A 20676-nucleotide genomic window follows, 5' to 3' on the forward strand; every position below is an offset into this window, starting at 1 on the left:
GAAATTTAATTTTCCAGATTACTGTGGTAATTGTACACTGTCTATACATCAGTATATTTATTTTCCAGATTACTGTGGTATGTACACTGTCTGTATACATTAGTATATTTGCCAAGAGTGAGAGAAAGTTGATACAGAACCCTCGGATTGATATGTTAGACAAAAGGAATGAATCATGTGCTAATCATACCTTTTATACTGGTCTCTCAGGAACAACGTTCAAAGATAATTTTTATGGTTTGTATATTATTGGATACATATTACAATGTATGATGTACTTTGAATTCATTTATTTTCATAGATTAGGGACATACGTACCTGGGGTTGAAGTCATAAAACTTTGCTCAGTGTTTGGAGCACAAAAATCATGCTCGAAACATGAAATCCAGCATTTTGATTGGTTGATTTTGGAGTATGAGTACGAAAAACTGACTCGAAAGTTTTATGACCGCAAGGCCTGAATGATATTATTATGTGGATTCCGTTTAAGGTGGTACCTAACACTACAGGAAGACAACTCTGTAAAATCAGCTGAACGTTTTTATTATTTGTGTTGTTAAAGGAATATTAAGCTTCTCAATGATCAAAATAAGTGTTTGTCAAACTGCTATATAACCAGTGTAATTTTTCTGATAAAACGGTTGGTTCAAATTTTTAGAAATTTTTATATTTTTTTCAAAGGGTCAAAGTAAATATTTTGTCAAAATTTTATGAAAATTAAACGAGCCAAACTAATTTAAGTTAAAGTGTTTGGTACCACCTTAAAAGTTCTAATAGAAATATCAGAGACAGGATGCTGGACTTAGTAGATTTGTTTCATGTTTCTTAGGAGGAAATTGGACTAAGAAATTTTTGTTCAAATTTAGTAGATCACGGCACAATTTTGGTCCCTCAGTTTTTCTTTCTATGAACATTTGCAAACAAACTGATTTTAACTTAATTTATTCAAATATCTAATAAAAAATATAAAATCATATGCTAAATTAAGAGATAAATTGGGTTGAAATTTTAGATATTTACTTAAAATTCCAGTTCCTGGACAATTCTATACGTACTTTGGACATACATGCTTAACTTTTTATACGACCGCAAAATTTGAAAAATTTTTCGTCGTATATTGCTATCACGTTGGCGTCTGCGTCGTCGTCGTCGTCGTCGTCGTCGTCGTCGTCGTCGTCCGGCGTCCGAATACTTTTAGTTTTCGCACTCTAACTTTAGTAAAAGTGAATGGAAATCTATGAAATTTTAACACAAGGTTTATGACCACAAAAGGAAGGTTGGTATTGATTTTGGGAGTTTTGGTCCCAACATTTTAGGAATTAGGGGCCAAAAAGGGCCCAAATAAGCATTTTCTTGGTTTTCGCACTATAACTTTAGTTTAAGTGAATAGAAATCTATGAAATTTTGACACAAGGTTTATGACCACAAAAGGAAGGTTGGGATTGATTTTGGGGGTTTTGGTTCCAACAGTTTAGGAATTAAGGGCCAAAAAAGGGCCCAAATAAGCATTATTCTTGGTTTTCGCACAATAACTTTAGTATAAGTAAATAGAAATCAATGAAATTTTAGCACAAGGTTTATGACCACAAAAGGAAGGTTGGGATTGATTTTTGGAGTTGAGGTCACAAAAGTTTATGAATTAGGGGCCAAAAAGGGGCCCTATTAAGCATTATTTTTGGTTTTTGCACCATAACTTTAGTATAAGTAAATAGAAATCTATGAAATTTAAACACAAGGTTTATGACCATAAAAGGAAGGTTGGGTTTGATTTTGGGAGTTTTGGTCCTAACAGTTTAGGAATAAGGGGCCCAAAGGGTCCAAAATTGAACTTTGTGTGATTTCATCAAAAATTGAATAATTGGGGTTCTTTGATATGCCGAATCTAACTATGTATGTAGATTCTTAATTTTTGGTCCCGTTTTCAAATTGGTCTACATTAAGGTCCAAAGGGTCCAAAATTAAACTTAGTTTGATTTTAACAAAAATTGAATCCTTGGGGTTCTTTGATATGCTGAATTTAAAAATGTACTTAGATTTTTAATTATTGGCCTAGTTTTCAAGTTGGTCTAAATGGGGGTCCAAAATTAAACTTTGTTTGATTTCTTCAAAAATTGAATAAATGGGTTCTTTGATATGCCAAATCTAACTGTGTATGTAGATTCTTAATTTTTGGTCCAGTTTTCAAATTGGTCTACATTAAGGTCCAAAGGGTCCAAATTAAACTAAGTTTGATTTTAACAAAAATTAAATTCTTGGGCTTATTTGATATGCTTTATCTAAATATGTACTTTGATTTTTGATTATGGGCCCAGTTTTCAAGTTGGTCCAAATCAGGATTCCATATCAAGTATTGTGCAATAGCAAGTCTTTTCAATTGCACAGTATTGCGCAATGGCAAGAAATATCTAATTGCACAATATTGTGAAATAGCAAATTTTTTTTTAATTAGAGTTATCTTTCTTTGTCCAGAATAGTAAGCAAGAAATATCTAATTGCAAAATATTGTGCAATAGCAAGATTTTTTTTTAATTGGAGTTATCTTTCTTTGTCCAGAATCAACTTAAATCTTTGTTATATAAAATATACAATGTATATTCACTTTTTACTACCAACTGATAAATTAAAATAATCTTTACCATTCAGTGATAACAAGCAGTTTTTTTACATCTTATTTCCTTATCTTATCTAAAATGTTTTTAGATAATGTATGTTGGACATTTGCCAGACATGACTATGATGTCATTTTCTATTTTTATTTGCCAATAACTTTATGTAAATAACTTCATTGGAAATTTGCCAATATAAAATGTTGCTGATGAAGTTTTTTTTATTGTTTTATACAATAAACAATGTATATTCACTTTTACTACCAACCAATCTTTACCATTCAGTGATAACAAGCACTTTATTTTACATTTTAATATTTTATGATGTATTTAAAAGAGTAGTTATTGTTGCAAACTCCATTAGAAATTTGAATTGATATCAGTTTTGGAAAAAGGGAAACGGGGATGTGAAAAAAGGGGGGGGGGGGGGGTTAAATTTTTCTCATTTCAGATTTCATAAATAAAAAGAAAATTTCTTCAAACATTTTTTTGAGAGGATTAATATTCAACAGCATAGTGAATTGCTCAAAGGCAAAAAAAAACTTTTAAGTTCATTAGACCACATTCATTCTGTGTCAGAAACCTATGCTGTGTCAACTATTTAATTTTAGATTTAAATAAGAAGAAATCTTTAATTGATTTGTAAAATCTTGACATTTGTTTTGTGTAAAAAAACCCATGTAATGTCAAAAATTTGATCACAATCCAAATTCAGAGCTGTATCACGCTTGAATGTTTTGTCCATACTTGCCCCAACTGTTCAGGGTTCGACCTCTGCGGTCGTATAAAGCTGCGCCCTGCGGAGCACCTGGTTTCACTTAGTCAGTTATAAAAGGGCCAAAAAATGACAAATGTAAACAATTCAAACGAGAAAACTAACAGCCTAATTTATGTGAAAAAAAAATTGAAAGAAAATTCAAAAACAGATATGTAACACATCAACAAACAACAACTGAATTACAAGCTCCTGATTTGGAACAGGCACAGTTCTGTCCTGTTTCTGGTTCAAGTTTTTGGTCAAGGTAGTTTTTGATGAAGTTGAAGTCAGAACAACTTAGGACATGTGTTGCCTATGATATGATCTTTCTAATTTTAATGCAAAATAAGAGTTTTTAGCCCAATTTCACGGTCCATTGAACATAGAAAATGATAGTGCGAGTGGGGCATCCGTGTACTGAAGACACTTTCTTGTTTTTTTGCATCATATAATGCTATTATGTTGTTGTTGTCGAAGACGCATTTTCTAAAAATACATTGACATGATTGAGTATATGTGTTAATGGCAGATCTTTCTTTCAAAACTTGTGATTTTATATTTCCTTTTCGTCCTTGCACATATGTCATTTTTCTACCCCCTTTCAATAATTGTGACATTTTTTTTCCAGAACAGTATGGTAGAGACTATATAACACATGACAAGATGGATTTTGCCACAGTATTTTCTATTTTATTCAGTAGTGTAACTGGTATCCTTAATGGAGCTAACATGTCAGGTTAGTGAGCAAAGCATTTGTATAGTACCAGTAAGTTTTTAAGTTTGAATTATTATGAATAAGGAAAGATGTTAGTGAGATATCAGTTAACAGCAATCCAGCAATACAATTTAACAAACATACGCTTCTGCTATATGATTCTATGTTTCGCGAAAAGGAAAACATAATGTTTAAAAAAATATTCAGGTTTTTGTTTTCCGATTTTTTGCCATGAATTATATAGGGTCAGAAAATCAAGTTTTTTGTAGGTGAGTGTGGTTTGGGTTTCAACTTTGAGTACATTCTTTATCACCCACAGTTCTCGAAATCTTTTTTTCCCTGGTGGTTCTTGAAGAAAATCTGCTGGTCCTCACTATCAAGTCTATTGAAAAATACTAAAATTGTGTCAGTCCTATGCAATATTTTGGTGGTTAAATCCTTAGGACTGACACTTTTCGCGAATAAATATTTTTTCTCAGGACTTCAAAGACATAATGTGAAAACTATTTTAAATTTTTGTTAGTTATTTTTTTATTTCAATAAAACAACATTACTTAAACTCATTTGGGTAATGGGCAGTAAGTAAGTAAGTACTAAAAAAACCTCCTATCAATTATTTTTTTAAATGCAACCTAAGTTTTGTATTTTTTGTACTTTTTTGGTTGTAAATTTACAAAGGCACTTTATTATATATATAGAATAACCATACATTGTCTCGAAATATCAATGTTATTTGTACAATTAGGCTTAGAAACAGGTAGAAAGCGAGGCTGTGCCGAGCATTTCTACCTGTTTCGAGCCGAGTACAAATAACAGATTGATATTTCGAGACAATCTATGGTTATTCTTTATATACTGCAACTCTTATAACTGTTCAAAGTGAAGTATTTAGGGTAAAAACCGTCATTCTTTAATTGTGAGTGGACAACGTAAAATTGCAGCGAACCTGTATGTTTTATTGACGTCATAAATAAAACTACAGAAAGGCATTGTCAACGTCACAAACAAGGTAATATACGGACAGTGACTGCATGTATATCACATATAAATATACAGTCAATGCAATTTGACTGCTCAAATAGCACAGCTTCAGTATATACATGAATAATTACTTACTTTATAAATATTTTAAAAAATTCTTTCTTTTTGGTTAATTTTGTAGTTTGATTGAAATCTACATAATTTCCCTTTTCTTAAAGCAAGAAAAAGTCTTCAGCATTTTTATACTGTATTGTATTTAATGTGAATCATTATAAAAGTTCATATAATTATGATTAATTTAAATACTTATGACAATCATTTTACATACAAAAAAAATAATAACATAACAATATTTTTTTTACAAATGATTTATTTCAAACTATTTATTTGTTTTTAAAAATTGTTATCAAATTTGTTATTATAAGGTTTGATAGCAATATTTAAAGTTTTTAAAACATTTATTTATTAAAGATTCATAAACCATCCTGGATTTTTTCCAAACTTATACAGAAGCTTCTTACAATCAAAAGATAGCATCTAGAGGAAAATTGTTATTTATTTCTTCCCCATTTTTGTTGACTCTGCGACTATTGTCACAAAAGCGAGATATTGCAATCCCACATTTCGTCGTCATCAGAAATCTGTAAATCACAAGGAAGGGTGGAGTTCCCAGAAAGAACCACATAAACTCGTCAGAAAAACTGATAAATTTAGAGTCAAATGAACCTTGACAGTTGAGCTCGAACTCTCAACCTCAGTAGTGATATACCAGTGATAGTGTGAAATCATTTATTTTCGTGGGTATTGATTTTCTAGAATTGCTGAAAACTTTTCGTAGATATTTGATTTCATTGTTTTGACAATCTCTATTGAAAATATGTTAGTCCTTGAACATTTGAATTTGGGGTTCACTTGTACCCAAGAAACTCACAAACATTGGTATTGGTTAGTGGTATCCAACATACAATAGTATATATAATATATAATTTTATTAATTGTCATTAATCATTTAAATATTTGTGGCAATACACAAACAATAAACAATAAACAACAATGAATCCATATATAGTAACTGAAGAACTCTTATAAACCACAGAACTTCCAACCTAATTTCAACCATGATCACATGGATCACATGATCACATGGATCAGTTTATCATCATGTGCACTTTTCCTTTATACATTGATGAGTTGCACACTCTTGTATATATGTAAACAACATGTCTTTTGATTATTAAATCTTTTTTCCATAAACTTTAAAATTTTGTTCAAATTTTTAACATTATTTTGACAATTAATTAATCATAATGCATGACAATTATTCAATTACATGCAAATTTGACATGAAAAAGAACTTCTAAATGATAGATTGACGTCTGCTGAAAATAAAGGTACACTATAAGTCTATAAACTAATCGTAGAAACCATACCAGGATACAAATTTTATACGCCAGATGCATGTTTCATCTTCACAATTTCATGCAAATTTGACATGAAAAAGAACTTCTAAATGATAGATTGATTTCTGCTTCAAGTAAAGGTACACTATGTCAATAAACTTATTGTAGAAACCATACCAGGATACAAATTTTGTACGCCAGATGCACGTTTCATTGACAAAAAGCTCATCAGTGACGCTTCAATGACAAAAGATAGAAAGGACATAATGTTGAGAAGCACTGAGAGCCCAAAATTTTTATATGTTTTGACAAATACAGCTAAGGTCTTCTATTCCTGGGGAAGAAAATCTTTAGTATAAAAATTAGGAGATTTAGTATGATGAGAAGGTGGACAGTGCGAGGGCTGTATAGCAAGTCAAGGTTGTTAAAACTTCCATCATCATGATGAGACAACTATCAACCAAAGTTAAAATAAAGTTGATGTATAAAGCAGTTATAGGCAACCATACAGCCTTCAACAATGAGAAAAATATAAACTGTGTAGTCAGCTATAAAAGGCCCTGATATGAAAAGAAAACTCTACTAATTCATTTGAAAAAAAACTGCATCAAACTTACGAGTATGAAATTGAGAATGGAATGGGGAATGTGTCAAAGAGACAACAACCTGACAATAGAATACACAACGGTAGAAGATCACCAATAGGTCTTCAATGCAGCCAGAAATTCACGCACCCGGAAGGCGTCCTTCAGCTGGGCCCGTTAATAACAAATATACATACTAGTTTAATGATAATGGACGTCATACTAAACTCCAAATTATACACAAGAAACTAAAATTAAAAATAATACAAGACTAAAAAAGGCCAGAGTCTTCTTACTTGGGACAGGTGCAAAAATGGGGCGGGGTTAAACATGTTTATGAAATCTCAACCCTTCCCCTATATCTCTAGCCAATGTAGAAAAGTAAACGCATAATACACACATTAAAATTCAGTTCAAGAGAAGTCCAAGTCCAATGTCATGCCTGTATTAAGGAAAATAGCTACTGGAAAGGACATACAGTGCAGATCTAGACCAGTTAGAATCTGAATGGATATAATTAATTTAAAGGAAGCCAAAGTTAAAATAAAGTTGATGTATAAAGCAGTTATAGGCAACCATACAGCCTTGAACAATGAGAAAAACATAAACTGTGTAAATTCATTGCTTGCGAAAAACATAAACTGTGTGAATTCATTGCTTTCATGTTCATAGACAATAAATTTAGACACAATTTAATGGTTTTTTTTGTCATTTTCTGAGGATTAAAATGTCTTGACCATAGGATATTCTTTAGAAACTGTTCATGTTATTTTTCAAATTGGGATAAAGGATTTCTTTGGTGATTGACTGCAAGTCGATTGAAGTGCAAATTGAAAAATATTTTATTAAAAGCTGGCTATGAAACATGATTGTAGTTCTTATAATTTTAAAGTTGGGAGAAATGTTAAATTCATTTTATCAAAATGGCACTTGATACGTTTTACTGAATGGCTGTTAAAATCAAAATAATAAAAAAAACATTCAACTGAAATAGATATCATTTTAAAAATAGATAGGAAATGTATTAAGGGGAGATAACATCACATTTTAATTTTTATGGGAGACCTGAGTAATCTCCCATTTAATGACTAGGTTATTTCATTGTGAATGTGTTTTTTTCTTGTTTTTGTTTGTATTTTTAAAAATTTAAGATCAATTCTTTAGTGTTAGTATGAACATATTTTTGAAAATATCTTAATTAAAAATTAATGTAATAATATTTTAATGCAAATGATAATTAACTAATTTGTATTTAAAAAACAGCATCACCCTCTTATGGTATTATTACTGGTGATTTTTTCTATTCATGTGATAATAAATGCAAGCACTGATATTAACTTAAAATCTTCATCACATGTTCTATTAATTTTAGGTGAATTTGATCATTTAAAGTCTGAACTCATCTAGCTAATTACAAATTCTATATAGTGCAGCAGTCTTCACGCTGAACTGCTAAATCTACTGGCCCGCAGCTCAATTTTTGAAAATTTTTAGTTAGATTCTGTTGGCCTGTAGGTCTAATTATTACAGTCTCGATAGTCCAAATAATTATGACTCTTGAAAGGCTATTATATTTTTTTTCTTTGACGCCTTACTCGTCGAAGTAAGGCGTCAAAGAAAAAAATTATAATAGCCTTTCAAGACGTCATAATTATTTGGACTACAGGCCCGAGAGCAATTTTACCAGCCTGGGCTGCCTGGGCTGTCACTCGTCGTGAAGACTGGTGCAGCACATTACATGTACATGTATCATATGCCTTATAAAATTAATATGTATGACTATGTGTTTCTATATACCATATGCATTGTATCAACAAAGTTTTTTTTTCAGAATGTATTTATATCTATACATAAATACGTCTGAACCAGTGACAACTCTACGGCAGATTTTATCCATTGGATCACCAGTGATGGTTATACAAGGCTGAAAACACATTCTGTATATTTAATTTGTCTAAATAACACCCCAACAATGTTAATCTGTAAATTTGCGTAAGAACATAGAACACTGAACCACCTTAAGGCAACTGACAATTGAACTGCAAATTAAAAATACTGTCATGTGTAGTTTCTATATAAACATATAATTCACAAAAATTACAATTTCTACTTTAATAATTTCAGGAGAGTTAAAAGACCCAAGTAAAGCCATTCCTAAAGGCACCCTGTCAGCTGTCACTTTCACTTTTGGGACCTATTTTATTCTGATGGTATTAGTTGGTGCTTCTTGTGATAGGTATAATATAGTATTCTAAGAAATATACAAAATTACAATGTTCAGGCAGAGGGGGGAGGATTTAAAACATGACTTTTGATGATTTATTTACTTTTATTTAAATATTTTTGTATAGCAGAATGAAAGTTAATATGATATAGGACAAAAATACCACTGTTTTGAATTGATTTGAAATTCCTAAAGAGTTATTATTTAATCAAACAACCTCCTTTGCATATTTTTTGAAAAATTAATCTGTCAGATGTCAAAAATAACATTTGAATTTTGACTCCTATATAAGAATTTTGTCTTGCATATTTGCATTGGTCCCTTTTAATCTTTTTCTTTAGTTAAGGTAAAATTTGCAAAACATTTTGAAATTAGCACATTTTTAGATGCAAGGTAAGAGGTTGTAGCTAAGATTTAATTTTACAAACAAATGGAAAGTGACATGTGTATTGCATTATTTTTTAAGGATAGATCATTAAATCATATAGAAATAACCCGATACTATCCTCTTATTTATGCATGAATTAAGAATGGTAAAATATACATGTCCAAGGTAGCAATCAAAGACAGTAATTTGAAGAAAACAGACAACAAAACAGACAAATAGTCTACAAAATTAAAGATTGACCCCAACCAAAAGCCAGGGTTAAACTCTAGTACTATAGGTCATCATATGCATATGTGTCACTCTTATTTAAGTATTTTTGATAGTAAAATTTAGTCTTTATCACTCTCCACCAAGTATATTACCTATAATTCTCGTATTAGGGCTTTGAGACGAGATCGAGCATTATCAATGACGTCACATTGTATGAGGGGAAGTTATCAGCTACATCACAATGTATGAGGAGACATTATCAAGCTTGCTATCATCAAGCATAAAACTGTCTTAGGGAAGAGAAAAAAGCCAGGAATAGAAGTACAAACAGATAATCAGGTTTTCTTTGTATAGATATTGAAAAATATCAGCTGCTCAATACAATGTGAAGCTTTTTAGCTCGTTCGTATCTCTAACTCACAAAAAATGCTCACATTGTGGCTCACGGCTGATATTTTAGGATATCAATGTGTAGAAAACCTGATAATCTATACAATGTACTTGCACATTATATTATAATGAATTTCTGTTTCTTGTCTAATATTTAGACATTGACAACTTAATAAAATATTATAACAACTAATTTTTGTTTGAATACCACCTAACAAGAATTGAGTTCAAGCCTGCGACTGTTTGCTACTTGAATTGTTAGTTTAAACATATTTATATATAGTGGATTGGGAAACAAGTTTTGCAACTTATATTTATCCCTTTCCACTTTGCGGGTGCGAATGTTGCCTTGTAGCAGCATTTAAGCCTACTCTTTTTCGAAATCTACAAGGGTGTCTTTAATGTGCAAGTGATATGGCTCTCTCTTAACGCGGGCCAGCCATTTATCGTCCCCTTCCGACAGACTATCATCGTTTCCTCAAGACCATACTCGCAAATGGTGTCATAGGAGAGTAGAAAATTGAGTTTCCTGAAATTTTCATCCCGAATGGGAATCGAACCAGGAACCTTTGTGTTAGTAGTCCAATGCACTAACCACTACACCAAGGCTCTCATAAATTGTTGTCTCACTTGAATGTTAATTAAATGCTACAAATGAACCAAAATTTATCTTTTATTTCATTGTTTTTCGTATATTGATATTCCAAAATCAAGCCGAGTCTTATACATGTACATATTTATGCTCAAATGCAAATGCTATTTTTAGGTGTCTTCTGCTGAATGATTACCTGTTTCTACAGTCCATTAACCTGTGGAGTCCTTTCATCCTGATCGGTATATTTGCTGCGACCCTGTCTGCAGCTTTAGGAAATCTGATTGGAGCATCTAGAATCTTACAGGCGTTAGCAAACGATGAATTATTTTGTAAGTTTCTGTCATTGTAAATAAGTTAATTTTTTGTGAAAACTTGATTTATGACCAAAAAAAATCAATGGAAACAAATACATTTTTGTATGCATATGACAGGCTCCTGACTTGAGACAGGTGGTCTGAGACCACAATGGCCGTCCCTTGATTTTCGAATATAGTCCCTAGTGTTGACAGTGGGTTACTTGCCATTACTTTTTATACCCTTTCCAAATTCATTTCTCTATGTTTAATGCATCAAATTGCAAGTAGGGGGGTTAAATTGCACTGTAAAAAAATTTGTGTCCAGAATTTCAAAGGAAAGTAGTGATTTGGTCTAGCTGAAAAAGGTTAAAAATTAGCACTTCAGAAGCTGTCAAAAGATTTCAAGACGCCCTAAACATAAAATTGTGCATATTTTGAGTTTGAGCTGATGAAATTTTCTATAATTATACCCCTGCTTTAAAAAAGGGGGGGTATACTGTTTTACCTCTGTCTGTCAGTCCGTCCGTCCGTCCATCAGTCTGTCCGTCAGTCAGTCCGTCCCATGAAACTTTCGTCACATTTTTCTCAGGAACTACACTTCCACCCTTTCTGTAATTTGGTATCAACATTTATATATGTTAGCCATACCGTGTGATGCGTTTTCAGATTCATCACTCGACAACTTCCTGTTTACCGAACACTTGTATGATTTTACACATGATAGCCAAGTTGAAAATTTTCGTCACATTTTTCTCAGGAACTACAATACAAGGATTTCTGAAATTTGGTTTCAGGATTTATATAAGTCAGCTATACTGTGTGATGCGTTTTCAGATTCATCACTTGACAACTTCCTGTTTACCAAACACTTGCATATTTTTACACTATTAATATTATCCACTTGCGGCGGGGGTATCATCAGTGAGCAGTAGCTCGCAGTTTCACTTGTTTTGATATAATTTGTCCCAAAAGTATTACAACACACTATAAAAATTTCATAGAGAAAGCGCAGGTGTGATTTTTTTAATGTTCATTTATGTTCTAAAAGAAATGCACTACGAATTAATTGTGGTCTCGCACCAGGTATGTAAGGGATGTAGTAGGGTTGAACATGTTTTTGATCACTTTAACCTCTAAAAAAGGTGTAACAATACAACGTATGAAGAAACTGTCAAAATCAGTCGGACTCAACAAATTAGTAGAAAGCACAAAATCAACTATTGTGAATTCCTTTGTTTTTGTAGGGTACCATTTTTTTTTGTATTTAGCAAAAGATGTTTTTTTTATGATTTTATGTTTCATGGTTCTGCCTAGGTCTGCATACACCCTTGATGGAAAATTTGTTGTTCACAGATACCCACACAATTGACAAAATTAGTATACAGCAAAAAATAATGAATACACTAACATAAAAACAAAGGACACAAATTTCCAACTAAATTTACTAGCAGTCACTAAAAGCTAGTTCAAAACAAATTACAATTAATAAATAAGACACCCTGTGATTAATATGTCATTCATATATCTGAGTATTTCAGCATTTCAATGAAGAACATATATTTTTCAGGGTTTGTTTTAAGGCCTGCTTCAAAGGTTACTAGGGGAGGTAATCCATACATTGCTGTGTTGATTTCCTGGTTCCTTGTTCAGGTAACAGAAATGTGTGATACCTCGTTTATTAGTTGCTTAAAATACCTATGAAATTTTAACTGATCAGCCATGTGGTTTTACTTTTCAATTCCTTGTTCCTACAGTTAGTCAAGCGTATTACTTTTATACAAATGTGTTTTAATTAACTAGTACAAGTAACAAATTTTGAAAATAGAGTTATATCTCTTAGACTTGAGATTTTGTTGCTTTTACAAGTAGAATATTCATAATTTTATATTTCTTCTTTTCCCTCATTCCTATTAGCTACATTGCTCAAATAGAGTGTTAAAGTGCATGTCTTTACTAGTTTGCCTTTACTATTCTTGAAAGTTCAATTTGTTGAAAAATAAAAATGACATTTGCCTGTTATTTACAAAATACTGTCTATTTACAAGTTTCAAGGGAGTAATTTGAAAAGGCCTTTTACAGTTACTGAACAGTTGTGATTATTTAATGTATTTCTTAAGGTCTAGAAATAAAAGGTTGCATTCTAATTTAGAGATGTTATAAGCAAACCAGAACAGAATATTTAAACTACCAAAACTTAAGAATTTCAAGGGGAGATAATTAGATAATAACAAGAAAACCTATGTACATGTTTTCATTGTGAAATTTGGCCGTTCAAATAAATAAGAGAAATTCAACTTTTATTTGGTATACATTTGAATTATCTTAAACTTTAAATAATAGATACCGTATTTTAAAGTTGGTGTGTTCTGCACAAAATGTAATAAATGTTATTTTTTTTTATTTCAGATAGTATTGTTAGTAGGATCACTGAATGCCATAGCTCCTGCAGCCTCTGTGTTCTTCCTTCTGTCCTATGCCGCTGTCAATCTGGCATGTTTGGCATTAGAGTTGGCATCAGCTCCAAACTTTAGGTACTTAAATATTCAATATTATTATTATTATTACTTGTGATGTCACTGTACATGTGATGTCACAAAGAGGTTAAAATTGACATATATTTGACCTAAAATGACCTATTACATATACTTTGTGGACTAGTTGATTTTGAGTCAAGGTCATACTAAAAATATACTTAACACACATTAACATCTTCGTAAAATACATCTTGTCACAAAATATTTTATTTTATCCATGAAATTAGCATAAACTGGTATCCCATGAATAGAAAAAAGTAAAATCTCAAAAATACTAAACTATGAGGAAAAATCAAAAGAGAAAGTCCTTAATCAAATGGCAAAATCAAAAACTCAAACACATCAAACGAATGGATAAAAACTGTCATATTTGACTTAGAACAGGCATTTTGAAACAGGCATTTTCTTATGTAGAAAATGGTGGATTGAACCTGTTTTTATAACTAGCTAAACCTCTCACTTGTATGACAGTCATATCAAATTCCATTATATTGACAATGATGTGTGAACAAAACAAACAGACATAATAGGTAAAATGAAAAAAAAAGGAAAGGAATGAAATAAAACATACATGTAGAAAACAATTCTAAATTATTTTTCAGGCCAACATTCAATATATTTACCTGGCACACCTGTGTTCTAGGGATGATTGGATCAATGGTGATGTGTTTTTTAGTCAGCCCTATGTACAGTTCTATAGCAATTATTGCCATGCTGTTATTGGTTATTTTACTGCACTTTAAATCGGTACCATCAGAATGGGGCTCTATTAGCCAAGCTTTGATTTTCCATCAAGTGAGTAATTAAACTGTTAGCAGTGGTTTTTTTTCATTATTGCAAAAAATGGCACAGCATTTAAAATTTTGGTAGTGTGCTATGTAATCAGCACTTCCTGAAATCGCAATAAGAAGATACCTTCCATTTTTGTCAATTGTTTAACATTTACAATGCAATCATAGATGCAATTGAAAATTTATGAATTGACAGGAAACAGAAGAAATATTGCATATGAAGATATTTGACATCCAATAGCTAATATTTCATGCATTTTTTTTGGAGAAGAAAATAAGAATATAGATATAAGAAGATGTGGTATTAGTGCCAATGAAACAACTATCCATTCAAGTCATCATTTGTAAAAAAAAAAACAGTATAGGTCAAAGATAGGTCTTCAACATGGAGCCTTGGATTACACTGAACAGTATTAAAGCTATTAAGAGCCCCAAAAATGACTGGTGTAAAACCATATGCATTCAAAGGGAAAAACCAACAGTCTTATATTGATCTATATAAAAAAAACAAGAAACACTTATGAACCCCATCAACAAAGGACATACCTGTCATTTATATCTTTATTGACTTATCTCCCTTATTAGATTTAAGTATGCAATCTATTTTTTTCAGGTGAGGAAGTATTTGCTTATGTTAGATCCCAGGAAAGCCCATATAAAGTATTGGAGACCACAAATATTGTTAATGGTGGCCCATCCAAGACAGGCATGTGAACTTATTCATTTCATCAATGATATAAAAAAGGGAGGACTTTTCATTGTAGGCCATGTTAAAATTGGGTCTTTGGATAAATTTGATTATGACCCAGTTCAGACAGAATACCCACAGTGGATGAGTCTGATTGATAAACTGAAAGTGAAAGCATTCGCTGAATTAACATTGGCTAATACTGTTTCAGAAGGTCTAGCACATTTAATAAGACTTTCAGGTTTAGGCGGAATGAAACCAAATACCGTTTGCCTAGGATTTTACGATGATTCAAAACCTGTTGATTCGTTAGTGAAATGTATGAGGAGAAAAAGACGATTCTTTTCATCAGAAGAAATTAATTCCTCAAATGATGTGGATATGATGTTCGATAACCTTCCAATCAGAAGCGAGAGAAGTCACAAGCACCAGAGTCCATCAGATTACGTGAAGATGATATACGATTCATTGAAATTACAGAAAAATGTCTGTATATGTAGACATTTTAACCAGCTTGATAAATCTATAATTTTGAAGTCAACTACTGAATATTATATTGATGTATGGCCTTTGAACTTATTTCGACCATACACAGCAAGTATTTTTGATGACACATGTTTATTCATGCTTCAGCTAGCATGTATTCTTGACATGGTTCCAGGATGGAAATCTAAAACATATCTTAGGGTCATGCTATGTACCAACAATGAAGGTGTTGCAGGTAAAAATGTCGAAACAAAACTAGACAAGGTTTTGAAAACCTTCCGAATTCCAGCAAAAATCCAGCCGATTTCCTTAGACCTTGGAGAATCATACAAAGACTTATCCGAAGATGAAGACCACCAGATGACTCTATATAAATCAATACCAGAACATATAGTTACGAAAATAAACACTAGGATTAAAGAATGTTCCAAAAAGACGGCAGTGACCTTTATGTACTTACCAAGACCCCCTCAAGATACAACCGGCCAGCTGGAATATTTACTTAGTCTTACTGCTCTAACCAATGACCTACCTCCCACAGTGCTTGTTCATGGGTTAAATCCAGTTATATCAACAACGCTTTAATAATAATTTACTTAAAGACCAAGAAAACATTGTGATATTTAGAAATGCCTTGTAAAAGAAAATTTATGTAGATGCAATGTGATTTTTAATTGAACAGGTTTATCATGTGTTCTCTAATTTTTGTGCTATTTTCACATTTCTTGAGCGGTGTGAGAAAAATATTTCTCGTCAATAGTGAAATATCTGTTCTCAGCAAATGATTGCAATTTAGTTATGACTTTAAATTTTTCTTGATTTCTTCTGAATTTCCTATTATGACATCCTGAAAAAAGGGGACCATGCTTGATGACGTCATATATAAAGAGCATATATATTTTCTGTAAATATTTGAAACAGTACGATAAAAATCATACAAGAGACAGATTCCACCATTATAACTTGTGTATTTACGATATTTTTTCCACTCTCAACAGTTGAATTTTAATTTTTTTAAATGCTCGACAAGCCTCGCGCTTTTAATATAAAAATAATACTATCTGTAATGGAGAAATATCATTACATACTTGTTGCAGTGATGGAATCTATATTTCCATACCTGACAATGCACCAGTTTTAGGAGGGAACCATCCTCTTTTACTTTAATTTATTTTTAAATTATTCTTTTTGGTCCTGTGACCTTAGAGAAATACAATTTATCTGTCTTTGACAAATGATCGACCTACTTTCACCCCTTTTCATTATATGAGTTGTTTTTATAATATTTCTGTGATTAATTTAAACTGTATTGCAAAAACAATTCTCACTTGCACAGTTAAAAGACCATAAGTATTGAAATATCTTCTTCAAGATCAAGAAAAAGTATCTGAAATGAACATTTCAATTTTAAAAAATGTTTTCTGTTGTGTATATTAATTAATCAATTTTTCTAACAATTTTCATTTTGTATCAATTATTTTAAATGATTTGTGAAATACTACTGCTACTTATGATAAAGATCTATGTAATTACGTTTTGCACTTTTGTTATTCTGAAATTAATAGAAAAATAGTTTTTGACATATTTTCTCTAATCAAACAGAAATTGAAAATACCTAGGATCATAAAATGAAAACAAACAACATCTGGCCTTGAAGGCATACAACTTTGCTCAGTGCTCGGAGCACAAAAATCATGTTCGAAATATGAAATCCAGCATTTTGATTGGTGGAATTTCGAGTACGAGTACAAAAAACTGATTCGAAAGTTTTATGACCGCAAGGCCAGGGTTTAAAAGAAAAGCTTGCCTTCTGTATACATCATTTTCTTAGTTAATTTACGTTATTGGACATTACATTTTTATGACAATTTATAGTGGATATTGCAGCCTTTTTGTTTGTAAAAGAAGACCAAGCACAAAGGCAAAAACAATATTGCAAAGTACTTTTTGATGATTTTCTTAAGTACTTTACATTATTGGACCAAATACTATGAAACCCTAATGACATTTTATCATGTTTATAGTGGATATTAAAGCCTTTTTATTTGTAAATAAAGAGAAAGCATCAGGGACAAAAACAAAAACAATAGTGCAATGTACTTTTTGATGATATTCCAAAAAATATATATCTATCTGTGTCAAATATGATTGTAATCTTTCTGCACTGACACAAACCCCATCAGGACTGGCTTGTTAAATATCCTGTTTAACAATTTATTCAACCTTTCAAAAAAAAACACATTTTTACAAATTACCAAAGAAGAATTGTTATGCAAAATTAACATTACAAAATATTTATAATATAAATATAAAGGGATGTGGTATGATTGACAATGATGATATTCAAATTATTATTTTCATACTCATTGCCATATATATCAAGTTGGTTCTAACCTTTTATAAGGAATATGTAAATGAATGTATGCAATTATTTTTTTTTATTTTTATTATTTACTGCCTTAGAGATTAATGCTATGAAAGATGTTCAATTTATTAAGAAATTTGTATTCAATAATTGTTGAAGATAGAATATATGTGCATATTGTCTGTAAATATTTTCTCAATGTAAAATACAATTATACTGCCAGTAGGCACTTTGTCTCCAGCGATTCGTAAACTTCCACCCATTCACAAGTCCTATAAGGACAGTAAACCTTCTCAAAAACATTGAAGTGTAGAAATAGTCATGTATTGTCATGAAATTGTCTGGGATTAGTATTTCATATTACCAAGTATTGCCCAGTATTTTCCCGCCAAACTGTGGTTTTCCAGGTATTTCCACTGGGCTGGCCAATCTCATAAAACTAAAGCATTGCCAATTCCGTTCTGGTATCAGGATAGTGCAATATTACATTTCAGATCTTCAGATCATAATTTCAAAGTGATATGTAAACACTCTAAAAATATTTGGTTATTGTTTGAAATGACATATCAATTAAGTATAATGATATATTTTTTTATATGATTAGGTCAACACAATTTGTTAGATCAACAACAGTATTCAGGAATGCACACCCATTGCTTAAACAAATATTCAGAAAACAAATATTTATTCACAGTACTGCATGTTGAAAATATTTATACTGTTTTCAAACACTTATTTTTTGGAATGTATTGTGTCAAAATGTATAAATTTATGCATTTCAGATTAATAAAATAGTGTTAAAGTTTAACCCTTTGACCCATACAAATGTATATAAAGTCTATGGGCTGATAGAAATTTTGAGATACTTAAGCAGTAGTTGACAAAGCCATACTAAAAATACATTTTACATGTTGATCCATCTACTGTGCCATGTACATGATGTATACTAAATGTTTCGTTTTGGTGCAATGTATTTCAATTTTTTACTATTGAAATAAATTTATAATTTAATATGTTATTTAAAAAAAAGCCTTATCATTAAATATTTGTTTGTTTTTTAAGCCAATTCAAAATGAGTCGTTATTTACTACTCATCATCAACAAGTTTATTTCAGGAAAAAGCTGATGGAGAATATCACAGTAGATTGAAGGGCCAATCAGAGTAGTGTATAAAACTGACCGGCATTTATCTCTATATGTGTGTTAATGTTTAACTATAATGTATAGAATGAAAATTTGATACTACAAAATATATGTCATGTCATGTGTTAGGACTTCTTCCCTAATAGTCATGTACTAGTTATTGGTCAAAATTGGTGTAGTTACATGAAAAAGTTTAAGCTTATATCTTGTCAGTCATGTCAGTGGATGTTTAATGTCATTAAGGTCTTTGATGGGAAAACCTTGATATGTTTGTTTTCAAGAATACTACTTTCTACATAAGAAAATGCCTGTACCTAGTTAGGAATATGACAGTACTAGTTGTTATCCATTCGTTGGTGTGTTTGAACTTTTGATTTTGCCATTGATTAGGGACTTTCCGTTTTGAATTTTCCTCGGAGTTAAGTATTTTTATGCTTTAACTTTTTGTATTTTAGACCACTTTTGAAACATGTAAAGTACCTAAGATGAACAGAAACATAAATTATTATTTGGATACACATTTATTCTGGCTACATAAATGGACATTCAAATAAATGTTATAAATGATGCTTTGGTAGTACGGAAAATATATACCCACAAAATTTTATTATTCTTCAAAGGTATGGTCTTACAAATAATGTGGGAAAAGTAAACAATTACTGCTCCGTGTTAAAACAATATTTTGACCTTTGAAAAGATTTTTCTTTTACAAATTGAGACTGGATGGAGAGTTGTCTTATTGGCACTTATACCACATCTTCTTATATCTATAAATTCAGTATAGCATTAGGGAAGACCCCTTTTCTCTATCCTATTCACATATGATCTCCTTTTTGATGGCTCTTAGAACCACTACTTAAATTAAGCGACACAAAATAGGCTTTTATGTACTTCCTCTTCAGACCTATTTAACATCAACATTAAATACAACAGTCTAACAGCTGTGATTGATCACATCATGTTAAGATTAAAAACTATGAAATAGCAATTAGATTTATAATTAATAAAATATCCATAAAAGATGTTATTGAATATTAAAAAAGGTTCTTGTATTGTGCATTTTTTTGGCATTGTTTGGTGAGCCTGCAACTTGTGTTGTAGAAAGCTCGACATAAGGATAGTAATCTGGTGGCAGCGGCGCTAGCTAACTTCTTAATAGCTTTATATTTCAGAAGGAAGAAGACTTAGATTCTTCATACTTTGTTTATAGATGCCTAATGTTTCCGTCCGATATGTCCATTGTCCTTGACCTCATTTTCATGGTTATGTGACTACTTGAAAAAAGTTAAGATTTTTAGTATTTTAGTTTGTCACTTATCATGAGTAATATGATAACGACATATATGTAATGTGCGTACCTTGGGAGGTCCTCATGCAGTCAGATAGTTTTCACCTGACCTCGATCATATTTCATGGATCAGTGAACAACGTTTAGTTTTCAAGGTTAAGTCCATATCTCAGATACTGTAATCAATTTGTATCCTTTATATTGTATATGGAAAGATTGTAAGGTGTAAAGGTCC

The 20676-nt window shown here is 31.3% G+C and overlaps 1 protein-coding gene across 2 annotated transcripts in view; it reads left to right on the forward strand.

Annotated features, from left to right (window-relative positions):
- The window catches only part of LOC139501470 (solute carrier family 12 member 9-like), a 35918-nt gene extending 16865 nt beyond the window's left edge, over positions 1-19053 (forward strand). For both annotated transcript variants that reach the window (XM_071290544.1, XM_071290545.1), the window contains 8 exons: positions 69-237; positions 3992-4099; positions 9168-9279; positions 11022-11179; positions 12714-12796; positions 13553-13677; positions 14283-14475; positions 15085-19053. In XM_071290544.1, coding sequence (XP_071146645.1) covers positions 69-237; positions 3992-4099; positions 9168-9279; positions 11022-11179; positions 12714-12796; positions 13553-13677; positions 14283-14475; positions 15085-16230 — 2094 coding nt within the window. In that variant the 3' untranslated portion in view covers positions 16231-19053. The remainder of the gene's footprint in view (positions 1-68; positions 238-3991; positions 4100-9167; positions 9280-11021; positions 11180-12713; positions 12797-13552; positions 13678-14282; positions 14476-15084) is intronic.
- The last annotated feature ends 1623 nt before the right edge of the window (positions 19054-20676 follow it).

This window comes from Mytilus edulis, chromosome 13 (assembly GCF_963676685.1).
Source record: "Mytilus edulis chromosome 13, xbMytEdul2.2, whole genome shotgun sequence".
Classification (NCBI taxonomy): domain Eukaryota; kingdom Metazoa; phylum Mollusca; class Bivalvia; order Mytilida; family Mytilidae; genus Mytilus; species Mytilus edulis.